The 24,590-nt window shown below is 38.3% G+C and overlaps 1 protein-coding gene across 1 annotated transcript in view; it reads left to right on the top strand.

Annotated features, from left to right (window-relative positions):
* The window catches only part of LOC139723317 (alpha-N-acetylgalactosaminide alpha-2,6-sialyltransferase 5-like), a 77,821-nt gene that overhangs the window by 35,743 nt on the left and 17,488 nt on the right, over window positions 1–24,590 (top strand). Inside the window, exons 3-4 of the mRNA XM_071634580.1 lie at window positions 8,482–8,889; window positions 14,501–14,922. Of these exons, the coding sequence (XP_071490681.1) occupies window positions 8,482–8,889; window positions 14,501–14,922 (830 nt within the window). The remainder of the gene's footprint in view (window positions 1–8,481; window positions 8,890–14,500; window positions 14,923–24,590) is intronic.

Raw genomic sequence — 24,590 nt, 5'->3', positions numbered from 1 at the left:
CAGTCCTTTGTGCAGTGTTCTGCGTTGTCAAGGAGTGTAAAGACATGAAGTTATCCATGAAGGTAGGCCTCTTGTCATCTGTGTATATTTCTCTATAAAGCCAAGCGTCTATGACACACATACATTCCTGGTTAAAAGCAATCACTTTGGCTGCATCGATTCACTTTCCAATGTTTGAAATGTGTTTCACTACCCACTATCAAAAAGTGTGTGCAAACGCCTTTCAGATCACGTATCTCGAGTTGTTGCATTCATCGACTCATTTGTGAGTTGATTGGGAGGCCTCGTCACTGCGCAGCTCCATTGTGCAGTTTGGCTTGAGGAGCAGAGACGTCTTCTTGGCAGTGATTGGTGTGGGCAGGTTCGAGCTATAAACGTGTTTCAGAACGACTTTGAGTTTATCAACTCTCCACACTCATGTTTCTGGCTCAAACGCATTATATGCGATCACACTTTTTTGGGCGTTTCAGAAACACATTTCTAACCCCATAATGAAAACTGTATGGAAACATTAATTCTGCACCAGAAGTGAGTTGATAAATGCACCTTTTCAAGTACAACAGAAATGCATTTATATAATGTCTGTTGTGATAATAACGGCTGTTGTAAGGTCCTGTCTTGTTTCCTCTGTCTTTGAATATTTGAGAAGCGTGGATGTTATGATGTCATGAAAGTATGTGATAAGTTACTGTAAAAGCGGATATTTTCGCGCAACTAATTTTTCACGCTCAGCCGGGTAAGAAGAGTTTCGCATGTTTTTAATTCTGCGGAATCAAGACGTCAACTACTGGAACATATGGCAAGCAAAAATATTTGTGTGCTTTTATTTACGCGCTAGTTTCTGGTTGCGCGAAATGCGCAAAAATTTCAACACTGAAAATTTCCACATTAACAGTATTACTGTACATTGCATCCTAATGGACCTGTTCATTTGTGTACGTGTACATGTGTGTGTGTGTGGAATACCTAATGGCATGCAATGTGTGTTGTTTTTTGTTTTGCTTGTTTTGCTTGTTTTGCTTAGAATTTGTTTAGAAGCTTTTACTGAGTGTGATTTACTAAATTGATTTCTGCAATGCAATTATGAAAGGGTATAGTCTTAATGCTTCTGGAGGAAGACAGGACATTTTTTGTTTCACCTTTTTTTATTACCATGAAGTATGATAATGAGATAGCCACTTTTCATGCTGCATTTTGCCAGTTTTTCCCTGCTCTGTTGTATGAGTGTAAATGCGTCACACAGCCAACTTTGTTATATTGCCCTATTCGTCATTAACACTTTCCAACTGTATGATCAGCATAATTTGTGGGAAAGGCACGCAATTAGTGTTTAAATGATATAAACAGTGTCGTTAGTTGGCATAAAGACTTCCATGGCTCTGTTAACAGAAATGAGTGGATATTTTTCACATCAGTTTGTGTATGTGTGGATACTAGGATAAAGGTAAACGTTCACAATTGCTTAAAGCCACTGTTTAACATTGGGAACAGTGATTTGAATATGTTCGATTTATCACATTTGATGCATCATTTGTATCACAAAACGTCCTACCATATAAAAATATGGCAATAAAGCCACAAATGTAAGGAGATATCATAGATTTTCTCAATAAACCAAAACTGTAGACGGTTTATTCTAGAAACAATTTCAATAAAACTATTGTTCACAGTTTGTATATTTTAACAATACTTTAATAACATCGATTATAGTGATAAAGATTTTTACGTTGGTTGTTTCTATCTCTAACTCACATTTAAGAACTATTTTGAAGCACTAAAGCTGTTGTTTTTTCAAATGATAAACAGCACTTGGCTTTAAAGTGTTAAGTGTATTACCTCAAGGTGATACTGACAGTGATAGTGTGAGGCAATGCCATACATCACTGTCCCGTCTCTGTTCCTTGCGTCGGTCTCAAAATCGATGGTTCCTGTATACTGCCTCACTGAAGCGTGGACAATTTCTCGGAGATGCCACCTCGCGGATACACGCTCTCCGTAAGCCGTCAGAATGATTGAGCTTGACAATTTGGTTACATTCCTCGAGCAGTGGAATCCATCAAAGGTGTGGGGGCATTGCAGTCACCCTGGGGTGAAGGAATAGAAGTCTTCAAGGCATAATTCATTCTCCATCTAATTCTAGTCGAATATATAGCTGCTCTAAACATTAACAGTCCGGTAGAGCCTGCGGTGTCATGAACCCCACTTCCCGTCCCTTTCCTGTGTCTGTTTCCGTCAGTTTATGGTACTTACATAATATCTATTCATATTTCTTGAAGTGTGACACCGTTTCCCTGAAATCCAATCGTGCTCAAATCATAGTACATCATTGAATGAATGCTCACAAGTAATATCAGTGTCATGTATCAGTGACATTTAATGTACCAGTGGATTTTTTTTTTGTGTGAGAGTCCCCATCAGCCATAAATGTAGGAAAAAAGTGTTTATATTCACTACCCTGCTCCCAAGCTTGATCAATGATTGTATTAGATTTAATAAAACAAAAACAAACAAACATGATTCCAAGAATATGTGGTAATGGTGTAAAAATCTGCTTTAAATATTATTTCAATGTGAAGTGCAGGTCTTGTGGTTCTGACTCATGCAGAAGCCACACCAGTGAAGTACATCCTCCATTTCTAGCAATATGCCCTTGAAGGTATTTGCTGATTTCAAGAAATCAAAAACTACCTTTTGAATTTTGATACTGTTGTAGTTTTGTTTCACCTTGTGTGATGATGAACACATGACAAGGGTGAGATTTTAATTTCCTGTTTGCAAAAAAAAAAATAGAAGAAAAGAAAAGAATCGACAAGACAATGTCCTGAGATAGTATTGAAGTATCAAACTATTACCATATATGACAATGTTTCTTGATGGTTCTTCTGTAAAGTGCAGCTAGGAAAAGCAATCATACTTGCTGCTAGTCTGTGAATAGGCTTATATGAGTACAACTGTGTAGAGATCTGCATTGACTAAAGACGATTCAAATACAACATAGGACTCAATGAATAAGTTCATCACATTCACCTTTTATTGCAGTGGAGTTCCAGGTGTTGTTGCATAGAAAATCAAACAAATGCTTAGAAAATCAAACAAATGTAAAGTGTCAGCCAGTCAGAACTGAGTATTCAGAAACATATGTTTGATGTGCTGACTCATGTTTGATCTTGACTTTCATGCTACAACAGGGCGATGGTTTGTGACTTGACATTTGTACACTGTACAGTGACTGTGTGTACTGTATATGACTATGACCTTGTAGTTTTTCCTTTAGTTTAGTGATGTGTAATAGCAGTTGTTCCATCTAAATCTTCATCATGCAGGCAGAGTATTAGTACAGAAGTGTGTTATGCACGTCATTGGCCTCATTATTCTCACAAGGCATTAGTGGTAGGGCAGAGTTATTAATCACCTTTGGGATATTTCTAGTTCTGTTTCTCCCTGTATTTCCTTCTGCTACAGTGCCTCTCCTCTTTTTGTGCCCCAGCTCACTCAGCCTTGCACTAGGGTGAGAGGTCCACGTTGCCAGCCAGCCAACCAGCCGGCCAGCCAGCCAGCATCTATTCATTAAGTGTATCTCTCTCCTCTCCTTGCTCTTTCAAGTGGGTTCTGGGAAGAGACGCTGGGGCATAGTGTGTGCTGGCTGCATAAGATATGTAAACCGCTTGCCTCCGTAATAGACTCAAGGGGCTTGATGCATTTTGCATTTATTTTGTTGCGAGAGATAGGGGCTCTCGTGACAGCATCCCATCGTCCGTGCCCTGCGGGGGCTGAGCTCATGAGGCAAGTTATGGCTGCTGGGACTAGATGGTTTTGCCATCTCATCTCTTCCCCCCCCCCCCCCCCCCCCCAGTCCAGATGCTGTCCCATCATCATCATCATCCTCATCATCCTCCTTCTCCTCCCAGTTGGGTGGTGCAGCACGCGGTGTTACTCAGGGAGCGGGTGTAATTCACCTTGTCACCCTGAGCATACCTTGCTGTCATCTCCGATATCTCAGCGTGTTTACTTCTCATCCTAGTTGTGGTGTCCAATGAGCTGTATGTCTGTCCACTGATAAAGAAGTCCTTGGGGGTACAGAGGTGGGGAAGATGTTGGCAGGAGGTTGGACCAATTATGAAACTTGCAGTCAGCTCCTGGCAGGGAAGCCTGGGAAATTACTGAGATGAGTGGGAACTGTATCATTCATTCCATCTGGCATAAACACAGTTCCCCAGAACTAGATGATTTCACAGATGAATTTAAAATTATTAATCCCTGCTTGTGATTTTCCTTTTTGTCTTGTATTTGTAGTGATCAAGTGTGTGCCCATTCATATCTTGCTGGTTCTGTAGACCAGCAGTATTGAAGCATATGATGTACAATGATGAGGATCGTAAACCTATCTCTAGGCTCAACCATGGCTTCATGACACAATGTATGTGTATTTGTAATTGTATTAACATTGTCTGTTCACACAATCACAAATGTTCAAGAAAATTCTTGCAGGACCGGAACCTTAATGAAGCTTATATACATATTGTAGTGTCTTTGAAAATGAAAAGCAGTTGGTGGGAATCCCCCACCGTTATCATCAATGAGGATTCCGCGATGCATTATAGGCCTCACGCTCCTTTTCCGGGCTCCCATATAAACCTGTGTTAAATGCAGCATATTCCATGAATCATGAAAAATCAATCGAATCATAGAATTTTATTAAATTGAAGTAGATGAAGGGAAATTTTCTCTGCTTTCAAGCAAACAACATATTTTGGGATGTTGTCCAGCTCTAAAAAAAGTTAAGAGCCTCCATACGAGACTAGTCATCCAGTCACTCTCAAAAATGATAAAAATAGCAAATTACCTCATACATCAATAAAAAATCATTAAAAATACAAAAACCCTGATTCATTCAACTTCTTTATAACCTGCAGAAGCTCCTGTCCTCAAGCAATGTCAAACACTACCAAAAGTGGCAATTTTCTACTTGACTGATTTTTAATGATTTTTTTGGTAAAAAATAACATTACCTCATCTTTGTACTGCCTTCCCGGTAGGCAATGCGCGAGTTGAATTAGGAGCGTGAGGCCTATAGAGCAGTCAAGTGCTTCCAAACACTTTTTGAACGCTTTCATCTTGTAGAGATATTAATTCCGACTACAACGATATAAAACTTTCTACATTTCATGCTTGTTTTCAGCAGAGTGGACCCCATCAAGCTACAATGCACCATGTACTGAAATCCAATCAATGCACCCTTGCTGGCATTATACCTTGGGTTCGGTGAAATTGGATGTAGGGCCCAAATAGACAATAATTCAATGACATTCATTCAGTCCAATTTGAAGGTTTAAATGCTGGATACCCTGAAAACCTCCCAAAATATCAAAATAATTATTCATATTATATCAAGGTAAATATTTAAGTTCAATGAGCAAGAAAGGGAAGTTCAATTTCACTGTTCCATGGAGCATTTGAGCCCACCACCAGGCCATAAATATACTATGATGTACTTTTAAAATATATATCACTGTAAAACTCGATATAAGGTAGGGATTAGAGTTCACAGAGGTTAGAATATGAAGGATAGAATAAGATAGGATGGGAAATGTGGGGGGGGGGGGTTCCAGGACATGCCTACAGAATGGCCCTACATAAGGGCAACAACAGAGAGCATGAGTACAGGTTTATACATTTTATGTTTTGTGGGGTTAGTGAGATGCTTGACTGCTTTGATCTGGAGTCAGAATGCAAGTGTTCTTTATTCACTGTTCTCCAGTATTATTATTCCAACACATTTACATGGTCACAGCCTTATTGACTCGGCCTGTAAGCCAGCATACCACTGGATCATCACCCGCACTCTTGTCCATCTTAATTTCTAACTGTTTGGAATAATGTTTGCTCCACTCTTCCGCATTCATATCCAAATCTTCTTGCTTGTCGCCATAAAACACCCCCCCCCTCAAAAAACAACAACAAAGAAAGAAAGAAAGAAAGAAAGAAAGAAAGAAAGAAACAAACAAACAAACAAACAAACAAACAAACAAACAAACAAACACTGTTGTATGAAAACGTTCATGAACAAACCTGCTGGCTCCCTCAGATCCAGGACCAGAATATTGTGTATGACAACCTGCAACACAGATATATTACTAATTAGTCATTAAATGTCAGTAAATGACTATGACACTTTGAAAACTGATAGTCCTGCTACATTTTTCTGAGAGAATGATGCTGAGTTCGTTGTTAGAATGAAATGCAATGGAGTGAATGTGTAGACCATGAGTGGTGAATAAATGGCACATGGCTGGTGGGTGAACATGAATTCGTACAGCAAGGAAACTTCCCACACAAAAAACCACTGTCTGCATGGGACCAAGCACGTCCATCACAGTTTTTACACACATAGCTCTCCATTTTCACAGTAAAAGTGAAAATAATACAGTTACACTGTCACTGGGTGCTAGTTTTGAGGTGTACAGGTAAACTTAAGGATATATTTATAGGCCCACAGTTAGGACGAGGGGAAGCTAGGCAGGGTGAGGGCTAGGGCGTAAGTTACCATACTCGGTCTAACTTTAGACTAACGTTATAGTTCTACACTAGCTTAGACTGGGTTAAATTTGAGCCTTGTTCATATTACTAGGCAGCTAGGGTTAAATTTGGGGTTAGAATCTGATTTTGGGCTGAAATCTTACTTTGGGTTGGCATTTAGGGCTATGGTTTGGATTAGGGTTAGGGTTAGGTTAGGGTTAGGGTTTGGGTTAGGGCTAGTTAGGGCTAGTTAGGGCTAGTTAGGGTTAGTTAGGGTTAGGGTTAGTTAGGGTTAGGTTAGGGTTAGGGTTAATAGGGTTTTAGGGTTAGGGTTTTAACAGCTAGGGTTAAATTTGGGGTTAGAATCTGATTTGGGGCTGATATCTAACTTTGGGTCGGCAATGGATTCAACTTTAGGGCTATGGTTAGAGTTGGGTTAGGGTTTGGGTTTGGGTTTGAATAGGGTAAGGGTTTTAAAAGCTAATGTTAGAGTTAAATTTGGGGTTAGAATCTGATTTGGGGCTGAAATCTAACTTTGGGTCGGCAATGGATTCAATTTTAGTTCTATGGTAAGAGTTGAGGGCAAGGGCTACCTTAGAAATAGGACTACACTTGTTTACTAGTGGTCTGACTTACCCCTTAAAGAATATTTCCGAATTTAAGCTAGCAGGTACCATGGCAGTAACCCCGGGAACCTTCCCGTACACTCTGCACGCCGTTTGCTGGCGAGAACATCGCATTCTAGCAGACGACTCTCATGCCCACTGCCTACCAGTCTCACAGTATAGGCCTCACGCTCCTTTTCCGGGCTCCCATATAAACCTGTGTTAAATGCAGCATATTCCATGAATCATGAAAAATCAATCGAATCATAGAATTTTATTAAATTGAAGTAGATGAAGGGAAATTTTCTCTGCTTTCAAGCAAACAACATATTTTGGGATGTTGTCCAGCTCTAAAAAAAGTTAAGAGCCTCCATACGAGACTAGTCATCCAGTCACTCTCAAAAATGATAAAAATAGCAAATTACCTCATACATCAATAAAAAATCATTAAAAATACAAAAACCCTGATTCATTCAACTTCTTTATAACCTGCAGAAGCTCCTGTCCTCAAGCAATGTCAAACACTACCAAAAGTGGCAATTTTCTACTTGACTGATTTTTAATGATTTTTTTGGTAAAAAATAACATTACCTCATCTTTGTACTGCCTTCCCGGTAGGCAATGCGCGAGTTGAATTAGGAGCGTGAGGCCTAAATGGCCTATAAAAGAGGCTACCCACCCCCTCTCTGCGAGGCTCAGTACAATGATGTCTATTTTGGGGTTCACTTGAGGAGTGTACCACACAATGTACAGAGCCAAGCAAAACTGTAGTACCCTGTAACAGGTTCATGCATTCACATGTTAAAAATTTGGGAAGATGTAGGGGGATATGACAACAGTTGTCAGAGTGTAGCTCTTTATCTTGCTAATATCTTTTTCACTACTTGCTGTATAGGAAATTTCCTTCTTTCGACTGCATAAAATGACCTTGTTTTGATGAGAAGATTAAATGTGTTAGCTGTAGTCCCTAGCTGTATATTGTTTTAACTGAATACACCTCTACACTTTCAATATTCAAATTCAAATGATTAAATGATAAGCTGAAAGTCATCATAATCACGGATATTCCGGGCCTGGGTTGTGATAAGCCATTCCCTTCTCATGGAAGAAGACTTTCTTTCATAGGAATGTGCATTGTCATGGATGATATTCTTAAAATGAATGTGCGTGCGATACATGAACTACACCTTTTACTTGTCCTGTAAAGTGTGCTATGAGTTTCTATCATTTTGCTATTTGTTCATATATTTGGGTTTTATGGATGCAAATGTTTGTTCTCCATAAAATTTGGTTTTCTGTCTGGAATAACAAAATTAATGGTTTTGAATTTCATGTTTGTTTTGTTGTTTTCTTTGTACAGAGACCACACAGAATACTTGCCTTCACCCTCTGCTACACGCTGACCTGTTTTGTGTGCCTGAGCCTGTACTACGATGGCACCTATAGAGCCAGCACTTCCCCCCAGTTCAAGGTGCTAGCGAACAACGCCTCGCTCGCCTCGGCGGCTGCCGCCGTCACTGCCAGCCAACGGCAGCCGGCCCAGTCGCAGCTCTCCCTGCAGCAGCCCGAGGGTGCCAGACGCAATGTCTCCCGCGAGATCCTCCAGCTCCAGGATAAGGCTGATGAGCTGCAGAGACAGGTGGAAGCGCAGACGGCGGCCCGGCAACACCCGCCGAAAATCAACTGGCGCGACATCGCCAAGGGGGATATGGTCAAGAAGACAAAAGTATTGTCCAAAAACGACTACAGACACTTTGCTGATAACAGGGTATGTATTGCACTGTGAAACAAGTTTTTCTCTTTTATTTCCAGTTTATTAGCAATAGTGTGTGACCTCTTTTAGACAGATTTTTGTAAATTTGATGCATATCTGCAAGTGTGCGGAAACTTCTTTCCACACTAATAGATAATGCCAAGATATACATTGATGGCCGCTTCAAATCAATGTGTATGCTTGATCAAGACAGCTGGCAAAACGGTAAGAGAAGGGAAATGTTAGGACCCCAGCCTATTCTGGCAAGTGCAAGTATACTTTATTGTACTGTGCCTGGGGAAAGACAAACACATAGGATAAGGGAAAGAAATTATGCTATTGTTCAGATACAAGTTTCAAATTGCATTGTTTCCAATCAAATATGCAACAAGAGCCATTGATCAAGCAATTAGTGAACGGAGTTGCCAGCAATCCCCCATATTGGGAAGTAGGAAGAGGTATAAGCATGGAGGTTCAAGAGATGGCGTCACAACAGTCTAATATTTCCTTTGATCCCATGTTTTATGCCACCGCTCCGAAATATTTGGAAGTATGTGCCAAACTGGATCTGCCCCACAGATAGGAAGACAATGGATCCATGTCTCATTTCAAAAGGAAGATATGTTTTTATGATGGTAATTACTTTTCACAATGCATACTTTTATATAAAAAAAATCAATGGTACATAATGGTAAAGACCAGGGATGTGTGAAAAGAAATTGCACAAATATTGCAGAAAAGAAAACCAAAATTACTCAGCTGGCTGTGGCTGTGTCTGATCACTTTATAAAGAATACTTTACTATCAGTTTCATTAGTCACTGAAGTGATAAAATCGTCTTTCCAGATCTCAAACACTTTCAGAACATACAGCTCACATTTATATTTTTGCACATATTTTTGGATAGGATTGACATCTGTTTTACATACTTTGATATCATTAGGTGAAGTTTCATCTCATATGATAAATAAACAGATTGCTGAGAAAGATGGTGGCATCAATTGCGAGGATCAGGAGAATTCTTCTGAGCATCCATAGAAAACTGACAACTGTTTGAATAATTACAGCCAAGTTGAAACTCCGTCTCTTGAACCTCCTTGGTGCAAGTGGATGTACATATATCAATTCCAGGAAGTAAACCATTTCATCAACCTATTTGTCGCGACAGTTGACTTGGATAAATACGGTGCCATATTATAGCAACTTGGAAAAGTAATTCATATGTCAATGGCACCCAAGAGTGAAAAAAAGATTCTGGACTGTCACACAGTTTAAAAAAAAAAATAATGATAGTAATAATAATAATAAAAAAAAAAAATCTTTGGGTACTGTAATGTCTGACTGCCAAACCAAAAGATAGATTGAGGAAGTAATTTACACATGTCATGTTTTTAGTACCATCTTCTTTTAGATTAGAATGGAAATGAGAGAGAAGAGAAATGAAGAAGAGGGGGAACTTACAGTGAGGTACGGTTGCCAATTGAATCACCACTAAAAGAAAGAAAAAATATTTAAAAGCAAAACAAGAAAGGAACTGAAAATGTAAACACACACATTAATTTATCAAATTATGGATGAGTGATAGGCTTGTTTGTCAGTGAAACTAATTAATCCAATGGAAAAGAGATCTATATCACTGTGGTCAGAGATGGCATATTGGAAATTACATTTATAATTGATGTTTACATCAGTCACATTTTAATAGCATGATTCCAGTCTTCCTGTAGTAGAGTGAGTCACATGTTTGGTGTGATACATATACATGGTAAATTCATTCAGCCATATTACAATGACATTTACAGGTATATGCTTTATATGACAAAGACACATTCATAATATTGTCCATGCAAGCAACAAGGAATTGACAAGATATTTTATAACATTTAGTTTTAATACCAGTCGTAGATGGCTAGTAATGTGAGAAACTGCATAATCATTATAGAAAGACTAAAAGAGTCTCTAGAGCTTTAGGGAAAATAGGCCCAGAATTCTGGATGTGTTCCACTCTTCATCTGTGGGCGAGAAGACTGCAAAACTACTAAAGGTATATGACCCATTCTACGCTGATGTCCCAAGTTAGCAATGGATTAAATTTGGTGGAAATCTCACAAGAAAGGACTATGTCCTTGGAATCTGGTTGATCCACGATGGAGTGGCAGGCATGTGACAGTTTGAAACAAGCTAAACTGTAGATTACTTCGGACTCTGACATGAAGCTGTTAATGTAGTTAACTTGCTTTTTTGATCTGCACTTCTGTTGACTTTATGTCTCTCTTAATTTTGGGTCCACAAAGAATTAAAGATAATATAAAGTTTTGGTACCTCAAAAGTTTCCCTGAGTTTCCTTGACCTAATAGTTTGTGTTTCAGGTTAAAGTACCTTTCATATAACTAACACTGTTAGACTTACCAAAGTGCTCCCATGTCTTAGTAATCATGCAATAATGGTTTCGTACCAGAGCAGAGAGGGCTCTAAAAAATTCGAACGAGCCGTTAGTTTGACTCGACGCAGTACCGCGACAATCAATATACACGTATTGTACAAAACCATTATTGCATGAAAGACATGGGAGCACTTTGGGGCGAGTAAGTCTCACAGTGTTAGTTATATGAAAGGTACTTTAACATGAAACACAACTAAGACAAGGAACTCAGGGAAACTTTTGAGGTACCAAAACTTTATATCATCTTTAATGTGATGCAATGATAGTTTCGAGGAAGTCCGTGGTTAGGGTGGTTAGAAGAAGTTTTCATCCTGCTCCAGCAACACTTTTGTATTTGGTCTTCACTGGGAAATGCACACACAGATCATCTATATGCATGTTTGTACAAAGTTGTGTATGATCCATGTTTACCCTACAGTTATGTGAGACAGTGAAAGATTGGTTTGCACCCCTTCTTACCATAAAAGCAACAAGGTTTTCCTGTTTTGCAGTTCTGAGTGGAACACTGGTATTCAACAGAAGTTCTAAATGAAGATAATACAACTGTACATGCATAGTAGAAATATATCAGGGCAATTCCGCGGTTAGTAACGTTACATTTGAACAAATTTAGATATTTGTTTTTACTACTAAATTACCATTTATTCATTTCAAGCCAAAATTATGTCAAAAACATGTTCATCATTCCCAGGTTTATGATACAGAAAAGAATGAATACAATCCAAGAAATAATAGCATTGCTATGGCAACTTAAAGGGCTGGTTAGTAACGTTACGAAAAAAGGACATGACAAAAAAATCAATGTCTTGAAACAAAAAGTGTGCAAAAATTCAAGTTACTTCAAACAAAGTGTTGCATTAATTTCAATTATTGCATCATGACAAATGTTCACACAATGTTTTTTAGCAGTTCGACCAATAATTTCTTAGCTAGACCCCCAAAAGCATGGTTAGTAACGTTACGGTTAGTAACGTTACATTTGTCCGGAGTAATTCCGCAGGTCATTTCACCCTTTTGTAATTGACAAAATGTCACATGACTTCTGGAGTATTTAAATGTATTTATCTTTTACCCTTTAGCAAAACTTTGAGGAAAAAATTTCAAAGGAACCCACTGTAATTTGCATTTAAGTGAATTTCAGCATCCCCAGTCCCACATGTACATTTTAAATGATGGTTTTAGATCTCGCGAAATCAATCAATACGAAAGATAAAACCTACTGAATTTGATAAACCTTAATGATTGGTGAACATCCATGACATTAGTTGATACCTAGATTAAAGAGTAAGATAAAGAGGCACATTTCTTTTATCCATGTCATGTCCACCTAACTGCGGAATTGCCCATCAGGACTGTCAGATGATTGACGCCATTATTGCCTGATCAGCCAAATTATCACGCAACATTAACACCCACTGGCATGGAAATTGCAATATTAAAGTTCTTTGCGTGTGTGTATGTGTGTGTGTGTGTGTGTGTGTGTGTGTGTGTGTGTATTAAGTTTTAACCCTTTCTCAGCCAGAGACATTGGACAGTGTGTACAATGCTATGGACTTATCTGTGCCAATTGACTCTCGAAGCATGCAATGGGTTAAACAGAACAAATCTACCAAATGAGGAAGTAGGGGCCTTCTGCAGTACTTGCATGGCCTGGACTCCACTCATTTTGTCAATACATCAACAGTTGGCCACATTGTAGGACAATACTAGTTGGCTGTGAGCACATATTGATCATAGGAGTGAGAAATAACTACCTACAGGAAATGTTCCAGAGATGTGCTGAATACATCGACTGGTCTTGTGTCTTACTCACGAGTTGTCTGATTTGGCTCACAAACAAAAATTCATATGTGTACAGGTCACAGAAATATGACAAGTGAAAATGTTTTGCACAGAGCAGTTTAGAATGCTGGTGGAGGTGGTGCTTGTCGTAGGCATTGTTTCTTTGAGACTTCAACGTTATGTGAAGTGAAAGGGAAGAGAAACACACACAAAAACAACATCTTCTTGAGAGGGACTTGAAGGATGATGTGGTATTTTTTTCTATGAGTGGTTGGCAATGTGTGATAAATGCATTATGATTATGTGGCTTGCCAGCAACAGCGGATCTCTTCATTGTGAAGTCAGGCGCATACCTCGCCGGGGTTTTCACACGCTCGACTCCCTCCGCGTACCTCAGCCTCCCTGCTATACATGTATCACATAATCTCCCTCTCTTCACCAACTTTATGTGATAAATGTTTCACATGGAGAATTAGTCAAAACAATGATTCATCTCTTGCACAGTCATTCTTTGTCATACGGCCATATCCAGCTTCTCTGCCATCGACTATTGACTGTGTTATTGTAGTCAACATTATCATCAGCTTGGGGTAACAGTGCATCTGTTGGGAACACAGGGCCTCGGCTTCCTTTCTCACGCATCTCAAAAGTACTTTATTGTTTATTGTTGTAATTGGGAGAGAAACACACTTAGTACATACATGTAGAATATCTTTTGGCTGCAATGTGATACAGTTGTTGTAGTTTCCTAAGGTATGAGACTGGATGAAATGATATGTCTGTGTATGAAAGGAAGTTAGAACATGAGTGTCATTCCATAGTTTCGTTGAGAATGCTGAAGTAGACTGAAATTCAAAAGATAATCAAGTACTGTTAACATGTAGAGTAGATGGTAACATCTCATACCCGAGTACAATGCACTTTACTTATCAATTTAATGTCACATTAGTTAGTGTTGTTTAAATCTGCATAGAGAAAGCTTGGACCTGAGACTGAAATCATTGTAAGTCAAAGGGAAGTATTGCCAGTTGAGATCAAGAAGGTCGAACATACAGTAGTATATGTGGAGTTTATGCCCTTGTGCTTCTCATGTAACATTGTGCAGTTATTGCAACATTCATCTCAACTTTTTTTTAAGATTCCTTTATTTGATTTTTTTTTTTTTTTTTTTGGGGGGGGTCAGTTCCATCTGATGGAAACATTTGCAACATATTGTACGGTATGTATCTTCCCACTTGAGCTTTTTTATTTGTTTATCTGGAAAGGGTGTATTACATACCATACATAATGTATGTTGTATATATTCGGCTGGCTCATCGTATGTATATCAACAATTTTTTCATGTACTGTCAAATTTTCTGTATTTCTTTTCCTTTCCCCTTCCTGCCTGTGACCGTGCAGAGCCTGTCGTACCACTGTAAACGATGTGCAATAGTTTCCAGCTCTGGCCAGCTCTTGGGACGCGGGGCTGGGCCCGAAATCGACAAGAATGAATGCGTGATTCGCATGAACGATGCGCCCACCAAGGGCTTTGAAGCCGATGTGGGCACAAGGACTACAGCCCGGGTGATCGGGCACAGAAATCTGGGGCGAGTCTTTGCCCACCAGAAGGACTTGCAGGACCAGATGTTCTCCAATCGGTCATCAGAAAAAGTTTTCATCCACTGGTCTTACCTGACGGACATTGATGCCGACCAAGTCGGAGAGTATGCGCTGGTCATGAAACTCATGGAGAAATACCCCAAGGTGGATTTTGTGATGTTCACGCCGCAAAAAATGAAATTTGCCGAAAAGCTCTTCCATCAGGAGACAGATCTCACAAGGTACAGTATTAGTCCGATTTTTTTTTTCCTTTCATGTGCTGTTATTATCAGCAGTACTAATTACATGCATGTCTTGTTATTAAAGAAGATATCCACTCCAAAATTTAATTGATTTCATAAGAAAGAGAAACAATTTCCCTGCAGAACAGTGCCAAAATGATGAAAATTGGATACAAAATAAGGAAGTTTCTGAAGAACATTCTGAAATTTCAACATTTTTGGGGAAAACTTCTTGACCAATTGTTATAAACTTTCAAATAATCAAGTTGAAGATGTCATGCTCTCACAATTTCTTATTCATTTCATTTGCAGAAATGACAAAAACTAATATTTCAGCTGTATTATATAAAGCTTGCCTTAAAACTACCAAAAATGAAATAAATTTTGGTGTGGGAATATGCGTTTACCTGTATTAGCTAAAAAATTAAAATTTTTCTGAATTTCATGTACATTGTATAACATACATTAAAAATTGTGAGGGCATGACATCATCAACTTGCTTATTACAATATTCATGAGGAGTGGTCAAGAAATGTTTTTCAAAAAAAATGAAATTTCACAATGTCACGTCTTCCATATTTTTTATCTGATTTTGTCTTTTTTTGAAAATTCTGTAGGGAATGTTTTTCTCTTTCTTTGGAGTTTATTCATTTTTGGGATGGATTTCTTCTGTAACTCTTCTATACTACATTCAGCAGTCAAGATGGACATATCCATATACCTTTATCCACAAGTATTTAGAATTTTCTATATTTGTTGTCTTTTATGAGCTATACAGCAACTGCTGATCAGGAACGCTACACAGGGTTTCTCATAAGAAATTCTCCTGATCATCCTTCTAGCTTTTCATCCCGAAACTTGATACTCGCGTCCATGTGTGAGGCCCTGAATTGATAAGCAGTGACATCTTGCAAAGCCAGTTCAGGAGTCACATCTCTACAGCAAACATGGGCAAGGCAACAGGTTCAATCTTTCTTCGCAACAGCAGCCTTGCATTATTTGGTCGATCGTGAGGCGGTTGTAGTGGGGCAAGGTTTTATGACTTTTGAGTCGCTTCGAAGAATAGGTAAAGGAATCAATGGCATTGTTGGCCAATCTTATCTCGGAAGGTCAAGATGATTTCCACTTTGTCTCACGTCACATGTTAGTGATGTTGCTGTAGGTAGTTTGAATAGCGAGAAATAAATTATTTGGCATCGCAGTCTTTCGTACTCATCAAATAAAACTGTAGTCTTTCCTGGTATTCCAGTTGCTTAAACAAATAGTCGAGGACCAAATTCCCCAATAAAGGGGGTTCCCCCAGCCCCAGATAACAAGAGTATGATAGAGAATCCTTAAAGGAAGTGAGCTTTAGTAGGCTAGCTGGACAGATTAGCTTGTTTGTCTGCATTATCGGTTTTGGTTTCAATAGCATTTTCATCCCATTGTGCTTTTACCCCTAACAATCCTCTGCTTCTCTTGCTTGCATCATTTTAAACTTCAAAAACATCTGCTGTAAGCCACATGTTCCTCTACTGTCCAAGCTCAGTGCTGACCAGTCTCTCTAGCCTAAGTCTATTAAGTAGCCTGCGTCTTTGTAACAGGAAATTTACCCTCAGCATTACCATACTATCAAGCTAAGTAGGTCAATAATGTCTGTGTTTTCTCAACGCCCGATTGTTCTCAAGACCCGCAGACAGAGTGCCATGTCTACAGTAGGATTGCATGACACCGCATATCAAAGGGGGTGGGATGGAGTTTGAAGATTATGGTGGTGTATTGATTACAACTTTGCGTGACAAAAAAAGAGGCAAAATTAATCAAAACCTAAAAAAAAAAAAACCTTTTAAAAGATGGTATGTTTACACACACACACACACACGTTTCAAAAGCTTACTAAACTGCTAACAATTTCAGGTGATTCTTCAATTTGGTAGTGCATTGTAGAAGAAAGACATTTTCTGTTTCTTAAATTGGCAAATTTATGCCACCTGTTTTGATTTTATTCCATAATTAGGACATGACATCAGTAAAAGAAATGTGCCTCCTTATGTCAGTCTTTGATTTAGGTAATACCTAATGCCATGGATGTTCAAAAATCAAAAAAGGTATTTCAAATTTCATTGATTTTTGAGAGATCTCAAAACCAATGTTAGGGAAAAAGATGAATACATTTCAATATTCCAGAGGTCATGTGATATTTGATCAATTAAAAAGGGGCAAAAGGACATGCAGAGTTAATCTGGACAAACGTCACATACTTTTACCATGTTTTGGGAGTCTAGCTAAAATATTATGGGTCAAACTGCTTATGATATTTGCTGGAACATTTGTCATGATGCTGTTATTGAAAATGATGTGACACTTTGTTTGAAGAAGTATCTTACATTTATTAAAGTGAAAGCAAACTTTTTGTCCTTAAACATTGTTTCTTTTTCTGATGTCCCTTTTTGTAACATTACTGAGCGATCTTGTAAATTACCATGGCAACTCAAATATTTGTTGTATTCATTCTTTTCAGTATCATAAAACCTGTAAAGGGTAAACATGTAACATGATTGTGACATGAAACAAAAAGCAAATATGTAAATTTGCTTAAGTTAAATGTATGGTAACTAACCACAGAATTGCCCTTATACAATGTATGTGTAGATGTGCATTGAAAATCAGAGATGCCCATTTTGATGATAACAAAAGGATAATTTCAATTGCAAATTCTTCAAGGACTTGGTGGGTGTTTAAAAAAACACTTAATTTCTTTGTCTTGTCCTTCAAGGATCTGTTACCTAAAAGTGGGAGAGGGTAACATACAGTACTCAGCCCTTGAAATATAATGAACAAGCAGAACAACCAGAACCATAGCAAAGCTTTGCCTTGAAATGAATGTCACGTACTGTACAGACAGACAACAAAGGACATTGTTGAAAGGATCGTTGTAATCAAGAGAGACAAAGCTTTCGATGATCCTAACCGGGCATGAATAGTGTTGGAATATTTCAAGGCTATTGTTATTCATTCGAACTTGTGCTTTTGCTGCTAAAGTGTGATGTCTATCATATGTTGTCTCCAGCAATATGTTTACATTAATTATTGTTTTGTGCTTTGTAGGTTTATTTTGGTATTGCAGCTACAAGGGATTTCCAGTATGCGGTACTGTAAGAGTGGATATTTTCGCGCGACTAATTTTTCGCGCTTGGCCGGGTGAGAAGAGTTTCGCGTGTATTTAATTCCGCGAAATCAAGACATCATGCACAGGAACACATGGCAAGCAAAAATAGTCGCGTGCTTTTATTTTCGCTCTAGTTTCTGGTTGCGCGAAATGCGCGAAAATTTTAACACCGCGAAAATTTCCACTTTAACAGTATATGGCATTTAATAAATCCTGATTTATTATACCCCCACCCACACGTAGTGTGTATCGGGGTACATAGTTTGATATCCTGGTATATCACTGTCAAATATCGTAAAAGTCTTCAATAAATCTTTACTCTAGGTAGGTGATCTTCTCTGTCTAGTTGACTTGGACAAGACATGATTTTGCATAATGTTGGTTTGTGATGGCTTGTCATAAGGCACTGTTTTATTACCGAGAATACACTTGGACTCCACAAAATGTAATGTATAGAGAGGACATTTATGTAAGGGATGCCCACCACTTTTTTTTTTCAAATGATATTCATTCACTTCCAATCAAATGATTAAAAGAAAAAGATCAATTTACTTTGGGATTACTGTACAAAAGTTGTACAACATAAGAGAATAATTCTTTTAAAAAAAAGAAGAACTTAAACATTTTCATGTTTCAATATAACTAAATAAAGATGGCAAAAGTATAGCAATTACCGAAGGGAAAAAAAAATGGAAGTATATCATATCTAAAGTAGAACCCATCCGGCCCCAAAACAGTTCTCCCTAGCTGACCTAACTACCCTTCCTGACCATATACTGCTTTACTATAATTACCAAAAAACAAAAAACGAACAAAACACTTCACCCCTACATAGTTACCTATCCTTTCCTTCCCACCCCTACCCATTACAGTTTCACTATTTTACTTCTTACACACAACCACTCAATCAAAAAAAATACACACACGCACACACACACACACACACACACACACACACATACACACACATACATGTATATATTCACATTCATCTACATGTCTCATATCAACACTATAAAGGCAAGATCACCGTGGGATCACTTCCTGTTCTTAAGTTGGCTTTTCATTTTAACCCATAGAGAACGGACTGATTTTGCTACAACATGCATTTCCCACAGACACCTGTACGAGTATTCTCATGACTCATCTTCAACAGGTTAAAAATGATCTATAGGTCTGCTAAAGAGGTCTTTCTGCCAAGTGCTACATTTGTAGATGTTTTTGCACAGGTGTATTTAAACACAGTTGGAATGAATGTGGATTTTTATGTAGTTTCAACATTTTATAACAAGTTTTATAATCGTCTTTCTCTAAATATGACTTTCAAACATTGTTCCTTGGATGTACAATGTATGTATTGGACCAGATGGTACCACAGAGCAATCTTTTGGAAGATAGTAGGCAACTGCTCTTTATTTCCTGATTTTCTAAAGAAAACTGACCAACGTATTGCGGGAGGAATTTAATCAGTTGGTCAAATTCAGAGGCAGATATTTTGATCACTGGCATTGTGCTAGATAATTTACTCTCGCATGTGTGACCCAACCACCCACTGGGCTTACAAATTACTCTTAACATGCATATTTTATGGCCCATTTTGTGATATGGTGTGCGATTATTTACGAGCTGCAATTGTGAGTGTGTATGTGTGTGTGTGTACAGTATGGTAGCAGCCAGGAAAAACCAACAGGATGTAAGCATTTAGATTGTTGCCATGGTAACTACACTCATTGCAATTTACAGTAATTGTAAACATCTCTATAAAACATACCCCTTGCATTGAAGTTGGTGTACACAGTATCACTAATGCAGACCTGCCAGTTGTTCTTTCCTTTTAACCATGTACAGTATTAAGTGTGTGTGTGTTTTTGTCCACTTTTTCCAAATGTTAGATTAAAAAGGAATAGTAATTTTGAAGCAAGAATAGTTTGGTTCTAAATTTTTGTTTGACATGTCTTTATATTGGGTTTCCGTGATTTTGAATCTTTATCTCTGTCTGTTAAGATAGCATACTGTATCAGTACATGTTTTAGTCTGAAGGCATTGGTAATCCTGAAAAAAAAAAAATATTGCAGTGTTGGTATCATTGATTGTCACAAAGAGAATCGTCATGAACAGTGCTGTGGAAGATACAATGCAGTGTGAACGCACCTCTGGTGGGCAGGGCAGCCAAGATACATATTATCTCAAAAAAAGAAAAAAAATGATTTGTGGGGCAGCACTCTTGTCTTTGGCAGATTACAACGAAATCAAGGTGTTTCTCCCTCACTGCACACCACTGGTGCCTACTTAGGCAAGCTGCCTTATGAATGAGTACACTAAATTCTCCTAACATGTCCACTGAGGTTGGAAATCTTGCCCCTCCCAGAAAATCGCTTCCGAGCATAACTTTGTTGGTAATACTCAAGCTTTAAAGGTTATACTAGATTTTTAGGCTCGCCATTTTCTTAACCACATGTTATCCCCCCCCCCCTGAAAAAAAGAGGGAATAGTATCAAAAAATCCTGCACCAAACCAACCACCAAAGCTGTCATAAAGGTGGCATGATTTAGTGTGTATCAGTCATCGTGTTGACAGCATTTTAAAGGTCTTGTTTACCTTTGGGAGCAGTGATTTAAAAAATGTTCAAGATATCACATTTGATGTATATGTGTAGGTCCATTGTATCACCAAACACCCTACCATGTAAGATTTTCACAATAAGGCCTAGAATATATGGAGATATCAGTATTTTCCCATTCAACCATTACTGTAGACGGTTTGGTCTGGAAACATTCTTAAATAATTATTGTTCACATTTTGTGTACTTTGAAATTCTTTTTACCATCAATTATATGGATTCAAATTTTTACAGTGGTTGTTTCCATCCCAAACTCACATTTCAGAACTATTTTAAATCACTAATGCTGGGTTTTTGTTTCATCTGCAAATGGTAAATTATGCCTTTAAAGTCATCTTCAAGCTGACATGTCTTAAATGTATTTCATAATATTTCATTTACTGTTTGGTAGTCAGCTTTATTTGACATTTGATAATGCTTGCATCTATTGGCAAGCTAACTGAGATGCTTTTATGCAAATTATGGCTTTAAAGGATAAAGAATGTGTGGGCATTAGTGATACTGACTGTATTATTTCTATGTTTACTGCCAGAAAGTAGGCAAATAAATCGTATCATTCTTCTCTGCCACCTTCTCCAGAAACCAATGCTTGTCAGCATCAGGTTCAGTCTGTGTGCAAATGTTGATGCTATAAAATTCATTCCCACACTTCCTCCGTGCAGTACATAGAACAGGGTACGCATATTTGTGAACATACGGCATTTTCCCACATACCGTATGTTTAGGCAATGTGCATGATATGCTAACAATACAACCATATGGCAGAATAATGTGACTGTGAGTTATGAGAAGATCAAAGCTTTGGAATAGATTTGTCTTTTGGATTGATCTGTTCAAGTTCAACGCACAATTCCTTCTTCCATCTGTCTATCTGTCTGTCTGTCTGTTTCTTTTTCTGTCTTTTCATTTTTTTCCCCCTAATAATATCTTTACAGGGTATCCTCATATAGTCTAACACCCCCTCCCCCCCCCCCCCGAAACTGGAGCAAAGTGTATGATAAAGCGAATGTTGCCTGTCACTATTGTGCTATGTTTCGCATGAAAGCTCACATTTTGGCAGAATTTTACCTTTCTCTTCCTCATTGCACACTATCCTCTTTTTTTTTATTATTCTTTCTTTCTTTTCTGCTAGATATTTGCAGCCTTGAAGTTCATGTGTCCCTTTTGCAACCTTGGAATATTAGATTCCCTTTCATAAGCTGGTATATTGTACGGGTATAGGTAATCAAGACCTTTCCACCGAATAATCGAACTGGAAACTTCTTTTTGTGGAGAGGGAATACAAAAATGCCAATTAATTCATTCGGACCCCAAAATTCCAAGGTCCATTATTCTTGTTGCAAAAGGGGAGCATATTCTCAAGTGACATGGGTGAGTTTTTCATTTTACTTCTTTTAAAAGCCTGTGGTGGAATACCATAAGATGTCATACACAATATTGAGAGACATTAATCTTAAAGCAAAAGGGATATTATGACCTTTAAAGTTTATGTCCAGGATAAACATACTGTACAAGCTGTGCATACAATTTTAAAGATGCAAACATCTTGTATTTACATACCTGAATGTATGTACATTTGTAGATGTTATTAAATGATTGATACTATGGTCGTAAGAACATGAAGGAAATGACATGTTGAGGGAGATTTGAGGAATACTAGGGAGTAATAAATGCTTACTGTAGGGCAGATACATGTAGGTATCATGTATAATGCAGCTTCTGTGGCTGCTCTATTTTTTTTTCCTTTGCTTTCCTTGTTACTTAAGCCCTTTCTTCACTGTGACAGCATCATGGTAATGGGAGAAATATTGTGACCTGATAAATTTTCCCTCGTTGTCTTTGCAAAATTGGACCTAATGAACAGAATAGAATCAACCAAGCAGCATGGTGTGTAGGTCAGGGTTTCATCAAAATTGGACCCAATACATTATGAATTTTTTGTTGTTGTTCTTGTTTGTTTTACATATTTTCACAGAACAGTTATTTAGCAGCCACTTGTGTAAATCACAAATACAGATGAGGTGATGCTGCCATAGCCTAATACATATACATGTATGTATTCTTGATCTGTTTGAATATGATTGCAACCAATATTACAGTCACTATCTTTATTGTACCGATGTACAGTGTATGTATCTCCAGTTTTGGTATGAGCTTTTATCATTCTTTCCATCTCTTTATGCTCATACAGGTCTGTAATGTGATAAGATTTGGTATGGAATAGCAATTCAATATATTTATCGAGATCAGTTATGTCATAATAGTCCAAATTGAGTTATCATTTGTACTTGGGCAAGTGTATTATGTGATATTATGAAAGTCATGTATACTCGTGATTAAAAGCAGCAGATCGTTTGGTGGCATTGTCAAGTGACTGTGCTCGGTGTTGTGATCGTGACATCAAATAATAATCCATGTCTCCCCCGGCGGGATCTGGATATAGCACGCGGATGTCATAAATAAATCAATACGATGCGATCCTGAAATTCACCGTTTGATAGACCTGACCTTTGGAACAGGCTGGGAGAAGATGTGAGATCAAGAAGGAGATGCACATTGTAGAGGGACAAAAGAAAACTGGGTGTACCTAACGTGGAACGAGTTGGGCGGTGAATAGTATGCACGAAGAATAGGGACAAGAATAGAGTGATGGAAATCATGTTGGCGTGGATGTTCTCAGAGAGCTGTGTTTAGGATTACATTCAACAAATTGTGAATCTGTGCCACGAGTGAGCACACCTTGCTCTGTACATGCATCTAGTGGATGAGGCTGCATCTGATCTCTAAAAGCTTTGTCGCAACAAAACGTGCTCTCAGCAGAAAAATTTGCATTGTAGTCATGATTGTAGGGAGCATGGATGATAAGGGTGTCTCTAACACCCTGTCCTTTTACTTTAATCATGGCGGACTGATAGACTGGATGAACATGTACAGTACAATTTGTAGGAAAGAAAAAAAAAGTGCTTGTAGTGAGCCTAATGACATCAGTTATTCTGTTGGAAAGAGACTCTGGACAAAGACATGCTGAAACTGGGAGGCTTTTTTTTTAATACAAAATGTAGCTGAACTGTGGTCATATCTTAGGTACCAGTAAGAAATTTGATTTCCTCTTGCCAAACAGTTGAAAAGTGGCCAGTTTGGGCACCTAAAATCTTTGAATTTGAAATATTGGTGGCCTGAAAAATAAATGTAGTGACCCAAAATAAAAGGAAAAAGAAAAATCTCTTTTGAATTTTAGCTGCCCGTTAGGGCAACCAAAAGATAGTCGTTATGGAAATTTGGTAGCCAGACATCAGTTTTTAGTGGCCCGTGGCCATCGGGCCACCGCTGATGTCAAGCCCTGACATGGTAGGATTCAGCAGTTTTCATACATTGGGTGTTGTTCAAAAAATCTGGAATGGAACAACAGTGTTAATTGAATATTGTGCGTAGTATGTCTTTCATGCTTCATCTATGAAAAATAATCATAATGGAAAAATAAATCACTTTGAAGTCTTGAGGACAAGCTATGCTACAGCTGAGTCCTCTATGCAAGATTGATTAGTCTTTGTAGATATTACACAAATGGTCTAAGTATGCAAAGTTTGTCCTTTGGGACCAGCGTGCAATGAAACATTGAGGACATGATGATGTTAAAGAATTCCCCAAGACATAGAGTGGGTGTATTGTACACGTAGGTGATGATCAGAGCAGGGAGGTGGGCTAACCCTAACCCTAACCCTCTCTTCCCACCTCCCTTATCAGAGTACATGCATGTTGGCAGGGTAGCATGTGCTGTACACACCTTTCAAACCATCATCTGTCACCATTTAATGTGTGCCAGTAATCTGTCTTTATATGAGGCTTACCAGGGTGACTTTCTTGTCATTTATTTATTTATTTTTGCAGTCATTTATTTTC

This window comes from Diadema antillarum, unplaced genomic scaffold (genome assembly GCF_040938485.1).
Source record: "Diadema antillarum isolate AM-2024a unplaced genomic scaffold, OU_Dant_1.0 scf00000014, whole genome shotgun sequence".
NCBI lineage: Eukaryota > Metazoa > Echinodermata > Echinoidea > Diadematoida > Diadematidae > Diadema > Diadema antillarum.
This window is presented reverse-complemented; position numbering and strand designations above follow the sequence as displayed.